An 8243-nucleotide genomic window follows, 5' to 3' on the forward strand; every position below is an offset into this window, starting at 1 on the left:
CAGCCCTGAGCTGGAGCAGCTGCATCACTGCAGCGCTGGGTCCGTGCTGCCCGCGGTACCTGCAAACAGCTCGTTCCCGACGGATGTTTGTGCAGCAGGAGTTTGGCAGCTGACAAATCTGTTTCCCTGGGGAGCTGTGTGACCCTTGAACCCCAATTTCCGAACATGAAAGGCTGGTGAGTCCCCACCTGCGCTGCCCCGGCCACTGATTTACTTTGGCTCTGGACAGGAGATGGGAGAGCTCAGGTTGATCCCATCACTTTGCAGATCTGGACCTAAACATAATAGCACTGAAAACTACAGACAGCAGAGGAAAATATGATGAAAGCCACTTTGTTTTTGATTCCTGTTTCCAGCCTCAAAGTTCTGGGTTTTCCATGGGAACAGGATTTCTCCCTTTTCCACTCCCTTCCTCACCCCCTCCCTGCTCAGGCTATTTTGGGCATTTCCCAAGGGAGGACTTGTGCCCATGGGCCAAGCTGGTGTCTGTCTGGGCTCCCGGGTCCTTACCTGCGTGGAGCTGCACCCTGTCCGAGTCCCGGCTGTGGCGGTAGCAGCAGTGGATGGAAGAGATGGGGATGGAGGGAAGGCACTTCACGCGGAGACCCAGAAAGAAGGACTCCACGCAGCTCTGGAGGGAATCCAGCAGCGAGAGCCCGGCAGGGCCCTCGATTAAGTCTGAGAAGAGAAGCTCTGTGATCAGTTCCTTGCAGTGGGGTGAACCAGAACCTCTAACGGGTTTTTGTGGGGCTGGCCACAGCGACTGGGGAAGAGGAGGGCTGGTTCATTCTGCAGTTAACCGCTTGCTCTGGGATGTGGCAGAGATCTCTGCATGGTTCTATACATCCAGAGGAGGAGGGGAGGCTCTTTCTGAGAGGTGGCTCGAGGCATTCGTTCACTCTCTCATTAGCAGAGCAGATGTGCTGGGAAGGGTGTCTCCTGTTTCAGTTGTGCAGGAAGATGAATGTGGGCACGGGTGGCTGTTTTTAAAGAAACATCAGGGACAGAGCTCCAGAAATGCTGTTTTATCCAGCACTGGTTTACATATAGATACATATGGATGTACCTATGCATACATCTATTCATAGCAAGTCTCACCCAGGGGCACACATGCCATTTCCAGGGGAGATCTGCTACCGGTTGTCACCATGGCTTGTGACTCTGGACTGGGGGCATGTCAGAGCCTTCGGTCACAGACTCACTCGTCTGTGCTACAGCAATTTCATTTTGTAGGTTAGTCCTTAGAGGAGGATGTTAGCAGCACTCAGCACCACCCACCTCCCTCCCGTATCCTCCCAGGTGGCTCGGCGGAGATGCTCGCATTACCTATAGGTTGCAGGTAAATGTGCTTTTGACAGAAGTTCTGCTTCCTCCTCCGCATGGCATGATAGAACGTCTCAAAGTCCTCGGGGGCATCGGGGTGGCTGAGGAGCCAGTCGAAAGCCGTGCGGATGAGCAGCGTGCAGAAGAGCGTTCTCTGCGGGTTGTAGGCTTCGGAGAGGAACAGCTTCTCCGCCCTGGAGAAAGCTTTGGCGTAGAGCTCCTGCAGCGCTGGGTTGGTGGAGATGAGCGCGTCCTTCAGCGCCCGGGGCCCAAAGCTGAATTCCTGAGCGTGTTTGCACTGCAGCATCGCGGAGAGACCACCGGCCGTGGCACTGCCTGCGGGAGGGGACACAGCCATCAGCACCTGGCCTCGTGAAGGACCTGGAAACCTTCTCACTCTTTGCTCTCAAAGAATTTTGCCCCAAAATCCCAGCTGTAAGGTTTGATTGGGAACTTATGAATGCTGTACACAGTGCTGGCCAGGAGCCCTAGGCATTTACATGAGAGTAGCTGTGTAGGGTGCTCTACATCTGCGCTGTCACTGGTTTATGGACAAGGTACCAGTAGATGGTGCTCAAGAATGCATAGCCCCATTATTGCTATTCAATCAGAGAGTTTGATTTTTAATTTTTTTTTTTTTTTGTGCTCTATCCTGAAGTCCCAATACCATGGGAAATAGCTCTGTGTGTGTGCAACTGGCCCTGATATGCTGTCGAAAGGTGCTGCTCCTTTCTGCTTGGGCTAAACCACACTCCTTGGGGCCCTCAAAAGCACAGGTCCATGGCAGTAAAGAAGAGGTGTATCTTGGTCTTTATTTATCTATCGGAAGCCTAAACTTCTGATTTACCCCACACCAATGCAAGCAGCTGTTCCCTGTTGACAATTTTCTCTAACAGCTTTTAATTCTCACTCTTAGGTATTGACCTGAGGCATCTGCCAGCTCACAGAGCTGCTGTCAGGCTGCAAGAGGTGGGAAGTTTTGCCCAGCCTGATCCACAGGTGGGACACACCATTTTAGACTGGTGTTTGCTGGGGCTGCCTCTCTAGCAAGACCCGTGCGGGCCCATTGCCATCCCATCGCTTCGTGAATAACTTCATGTCACACCACGTTATCATCAAGAATGCTGGGGATGATGTAAAGTGGTAAATAAAGAGCAAATGAAAGCCTGCAGCGGAAAGAAATGAAGTCAGAGCATCTCAGAAATATCCTCTCCAGGGTCCTTTCTAAGGCCAGCATTTTCCAAAGCCTCAGGACTCAGGAGCCTGTTGCCCACTGCAGTTTGTGTGCCTATGGGGAGTCCAGTAGATGTCTGGAAGAAATGGAAGAAAAAGAGGAAACAAAGTACAACCCCTATGGCTAACCTATATCTAGATTTTTCCAAAGACATTTTTTGTCAGGAGATCATGCCAAGCAGCACTGGAGTATTTTGGAGCAGTACTTTGGGCAAAGCTGCCTACCAGGTGTATGTGCACAAAAGCACAGGGCTTCTAGGAAATATTATCTTCTATTAGGCAAGTTAATACTGAGCTAAAAGAAACCAGACAAGCTTTCTGGGTGGATAAGCAAATGGATCAGCTGCTGACCATCACCATTGTAATGGCATCATTCAAGCACAGAAAAAAAAAAGAGGTGAAATACTCTTAGGTGGAACTGGTCAAGTCTATAATTTAAGTAGGTCTGCAGCCTGGCTCCGTCAGGCGACATTCAGTGGCCCTTGAGGACAGCAATATAACAAGAAAATTCAATATTTAAAAAACTAGTACCAAGAGAAAGGTGGCAGCTCATTAAAATTAGTGTCGAATTTCTTTATGTCTGTCCCTTGGTCATTTTGTATGATCTTTTTTGGCGCTGAGGGTGTATAGCCTAGGAGAGGGAGCAGGAAAGCAGTTTTCTTTTGTTTTTTCAAGCTTTGTATCTTGCTAGCATTAAAGGCTGACTACAGACAGCGCTGGGGGATCTGAAGTGGTACAAGGGCCCTGATCCAATGAAAGTTTAGAAATAAACCCTGTGATGCTTGCTCCACCACCTCCTCTTATTGCCCAGAAAAATGTCCAAATCGCTTCTGCTGGTTTTTACAGGTAGGTTCAAGAGTTCGTGTGAGGTTGTTGTGTGCTTTGTCACCCGAATCCCCACACTTCTTTCTTACGGATTGGGGAGGACAAAGCGAGACTCTGACCCCATCAGGCCAGCAGGAGTTTCGTTGTGGGCTGGGGTGAAGATCTGTGTTTTCCTGGGGCCAAGATTTCACTTGTTCTGCACAAACTTTAAATACGAGCATCATTTTTCTGGCCATATGCAGAACTTTCCCTGGGAAACCATTCGCAATATTAAAATCCCTGAGGATGTGATGCTGTGCGCTCCTGGCTGCCCACTGCTCCCAGGGAAATCACCGAGAGACGCTGCGCTTGGTCCGGGTTGAGAGGGATCTTGTCAAGGAAGTTTTTGGAGAAGCACGAGCGGCTTTCATGAGCTTCCAGGCGATAAACGGAGCGTGGGTCTGGGGGAGGAGGAGCTGGCTAGAAAATGAATGGATTTTTCTCTTCTAAATGGGAAGCAGCAAGGAGTGGATGTATGCGACAGCAAATACAATGAGCGCACAGTCTTTTCGAGTGTGTTCCCCCAGGCTCTCTCGTGGAATATAGTGCGAACCCAAAGCCAGGGGATAGACATTGTTTCCCAAGGCTTCCTAAAAGGGGACATTCACCCAGCTCCAGACGTTCCCAGCTGTGACCATGGGTGTTTTGTGATGGCCACCATGCCCAAGGATGCCCATGATTGTCGTGGTTTGAAAGCTCAAGCGCAGGAATTCACTAGCAGCACAGTCTGGAGCCATGTGTGCCTCCTTCTGCTGGAGACTCTGGTTTTGCTTCCAACCCATTACACTCCTCAAATCCAACACAATTACTTCTCTTTAGCTAGTTTTTTTTTCTAAAATCCTTCACTAGAGAAAATTAATGCTTCTGAAAAATTTTATGGGCAACTTTAGCCATTCGAAAAAGAAGCTGTTTTACAACATTAACTACAGCAGATGTTATTTGCAGTTGATCTAATATATGAATGTAGTATTTCATTAGCTGAAGTGGTACAAAAGGGTTTTGTAATTTTTAACTCTTGTGTCGAGGGTGCCTTGTGTACCCCCCTGCTGCAGTGCTTCAGGAGGGAAGGGCACTTTAGCTTGGATATTTTTTTCCCGTCAGTTTTTAAGACCCCCAGGTGGTGATGAAGTGGAAGCACCGATGCATCCTAGTGCCCTCCAGGTATATAGGAAGGAGACATCATGTCTTCAAAGTAAAAAGCAGCTGATTTGGCCCCTTATTTAATGACAAGCCATAGGACTTGACTGGCAAATCCTGAGGAGGAGAAAGTAGCTTTTTATTTAAAAGGCCAATAACTTGTAGTCGCACCTGAGGAAATGCTTTAATCAAAAGAATAACGTAAAGATCTGCTGCAAGTGGAAACACTCGCCACAGCCACTCGTGTGCCATTCTCTACTTTCACCATTAGAAAAAAGCATCCAATTCCCAAGCTGCATTTTGTCATTCCATCTTGCAGCCTTTCGCTAACACTGTAATTTTCCCAAAACAAGGAGCACCTGTATTGGATGGTACGAAGGAGCGATGCCCATCTGCGCAGCACGAAACACGAGCCCATGGAGTCCCTGACAGTGCAGGGAGGAGCCAGCCTGTGCTGGGAATCCTCGTCCATGTATGGAGACCCCCCTCTCACATCTTTCATATTATTCATCATCACATCCATGCAGTGCAGTGGGGACACATCTGTGGGCTATATGTCTGGCTTTTGGTAACATATAGGGGTTTCAGATCTGATTGGGCGTATTACACAAATATTCTTATTGTGGAATTTGATGGATTTTTAATTTTTTTTCCCATGGTGGGTATTTTCACAAGAAATGCCCCCAATTTCCAGTCCCAGTACATGACAGCTGAGCAGTCGGTATGCTTCCCTTCTTACAGGAACCTGTAATGTGCTTTATATGCAATTCAGGTTACTCCTCATAAATTATTCTCTTTGCAAATCAGGCACCTATAAATTATTCTCTGTAATTGAAAATTACCTATGAATTATTCTCTTTGTAATTTGCAGATATGTAATTTATTCTCTAGTATGTTGACATTGCTTTCTTGGATGGATATGACCGGGGCTGACAGTAACAGTGTAATTCTCGAAAGCCAAGGCAATATTGCACAGTGCGAGTTCGTTTGGGATATTCTGCCGAGACAGAAACGGTCTTTGTGCACAGAAAATCTGTGAGTACAGGTCCAGTGAAGGGCACTCACTGCATAATGGATTTATTTGGTATTTTATGGAATTTGGCCCTAACATTGTACAGATTGTATTTTTATATACATGTGTATTTTTTAAACTTTTTTTAAAGCTGGTCATTTTAAAGTTGTTCATTTTATAAGTCAACTTGTGAGTCATTTCTAACTCTGACTCTCTTATATACGCTGCTGCCTGCAGATGCCCAGAGGAGATTCATTCTGCTTCCTTCCCCTCTCCGCTCTCCTGAAGTATTTAGAGTCTCTTAGCTGGGCTCTTGGATGTCAGAGGGACATTAGCAAAGACTCTTAAAACTGATTAATTGCTATAGTTAGGTGCTGTACTGTAAACAAGCCGTGATAGCGCAGAAAATTCATGGCCAGTCAACAGAAATGAAATGCCCAGCGCAAACATAACAAGTGTTAACTAATTACCAACACATGCCCGAGCTGCTTAATGGCTCTTTTCCTGAGGTTTGCAGTTGGTGCCTGCTGCAAGGAGCAGTCCCTCCTTCCCTGTATCACATAGATGACAGCCCGAAAGCAATTTTCTCGATTTATTTGTTGGTATGTATAGAAAGAGATTTTTCCTGCCTGAGCAGCTCAGCTCTCAATGGGCAAGAAAGTCCAGCACAATGGGACACTGAGGTGTGAGAGCATCCAACCTCGGTCCAGATAAAATTGTCACTAGTCCAGCTCCTGTCTCGAGGACTTCAACGGAGCCCCTTGCGCAGAGCCAGGCTTTGCCTACAGAACCCGCTCAGGGGCTGGGGTCAAACCACATCTGCCTGGACAGGTTCAGACCTGACATGGGGCAGCTCCCAGGGGAATTTGGAGATGCTCAGCACTGCTCAGAATCTGTCTCCTCTGCTCATGGATAAAATACGCTCTGGACCTGGTCCCCATAAGCACGCCCACAAGGAACTGTAGCATTTTCCATTCACTTTGCACTAAATGGCCACAAAACACTGAGTCAGATCTGTGTGTGTTCCGGACCATAAAGCTAGATAAAACCTTCTGGCCTCACCTACTGCCAGACCCCAATAATATTGATGTGCGTTATCTCTAGAATATGTTTGTGACTCGGAAACAGATGCTTTGTGTGGTCTCTCTCAACATGAGTCATTCCTGGTGCTGTGGAAACCTTCAGGGATTCACATGTACATTTACTGGGAGGAGAATCTACCCGTCGTGTTGTAACTGTGATTGATATGTCATTGCCACAAGGCTCTGTCCTGGAAGTTTGTCCTCAAGTGAATCTTCCTCATTAATTTACTCGGGCTGTTGGACAAGTCAGATGGACAGCTCACGTGCAGAAAGGTTTTCAGGACTGAAGATCAGATTTGTAAAGGTCATTAAATACCTAAGAAGGAGACAGATGCTTGCATCTGCCTTTAAGTGTTTAAAGTATTTAACACTTACACATCCACTTTCCCCTTGACTTTATTTTCTGTTAAAGCCTGGTCTCTTCAATACACTTTTCTTCATGTGCATATGTATTAAGGACATACATTATCCCTAGTTTCAGTCTTCTTTCCTCAGGATTTTATTTATTCTATGCTCATACATAATACTATTTTTTTTTAGTGTCTTCTAGCTGAGGCTTTCTAAGTGTCACACAAACATTCATGAACTTCTCTGTGCTCCCTTCCAGAAAACAAGCTGACAGCATATGCCTTTCTCCTTGCTCCCCCTCATCACCCATTTATTCATCATTTTCAGTGTTTTCACTGTTCATTTTAGTCTGGTTAAGCTCTCTGTGATGCTTCTCCAGTGCACATGTGTGATGACGGGCTGGCTGCCGTTCTTATTCCCTTGCTCTTACATGAAACAAACCTCTACAACCTGCTGGCTGCTTCCTGGGCATTTCAGGAACCCAAGACCCAAAAGCACCCAGAAGCTGAGCAACACCCATCGGCACTGTACAACAAACCTAACGCCGCAGAGATACCCGAGCTCTCATCATTCCCAGCTCCAGGCACTTTGCTCTTCATCACACTCGTCTAGACAGACTAAATGGTTTCTGCAAGACAGTGTCAGCCAGGACAGAGGCTGCGTTCTCCATACAGATGAACGCCCAGACAGGTACGGCTGTAGCTGGATATTCCCTCAAGCACAGGCATTATAAAAGTGGTTCATCATGCAGTATAAATGCACTGTAATGCTGTGCCTCCTCCCAAGAAATCAAGTGCTTTTTAAGCGGTGCCGCCAGGTAGGGGATGTTTATGACTTTCCAGCCAAGGAGAAGGAGGGGTCTCCAAGGTGGTACTGTGGCCCAGGAGCCACAAAGCTTGAGGGGGGCACAACGACAGACCCCAAACCCAAAATTTCTTGGTGGCCAGGTGTACCTTGACCATCAGCCAGCTCTGCCAGCCTGGGGGTTCGCTGGGGAAGGGCCATGTTCTGGAAATGCTGCAGAAGCAGCTCCTGGGACACCTGAGCCCCCCAGCCCCGCTGATTTGGAAAAGGGACCGTTGATGCTGATCCCCAGGATGGGGATGGCGCAGGGGGGTCTGTGGGGAAGGACCAAGTCCCCAAGCACCCTGGGACGATGTACCGAGCCCACCCCAAGCCCCCGGAAGGATACACCAAGGCTGGACCCCAGCACTCCAGGAAAGTGCCCCGAGCAGGAGCCCCAG

General features: G+C 47.8%; 1 protein-coding gene across 1 annotated transcript in view; it reads right to left on the reverse strand.

The window, feature by feature from the left end:
• Nucleotides 1–1630, reverse strand: part of AMZ1 (archaelysin family metallopeptidase 1) — an 8229-nt gene extending 6599 nt beyond the window's left edge. The window contains exons 1-2 of the mRNA XM_010085559.1: nt 1327–1630; nt 511–678 (exon numbers count right to left, since the gene is read on the reverse strand). Of these exons, the coding sequence (XP_010083861.1) occupies nt 511–678; nt 1327–1630 (472 nt within the window). The remainder of the gene's footprint in view (nt 1–510; nt 679–1326) is intronic.
• Nucleotides 1631–8243: the final 6613 nt, after the last annotated feature.

The sequence above is a fragment of the Pterocles gutturalis genome, unplaced genomic scaffold (genome assembly GCF_000699245.1).
Source record: "Pterocles gutturalis isolate BGI_N339 unplaced genomic scaffold, ASM69924v1 scaffold11415, whole genome shotgun sequence".
Taxonomy (NCBI): Eukaryota; Metazoa; Chordata; class Aves; order Pterocliformes; family Pteroclidae; genus Pterocles; species Pterocles gutturalis.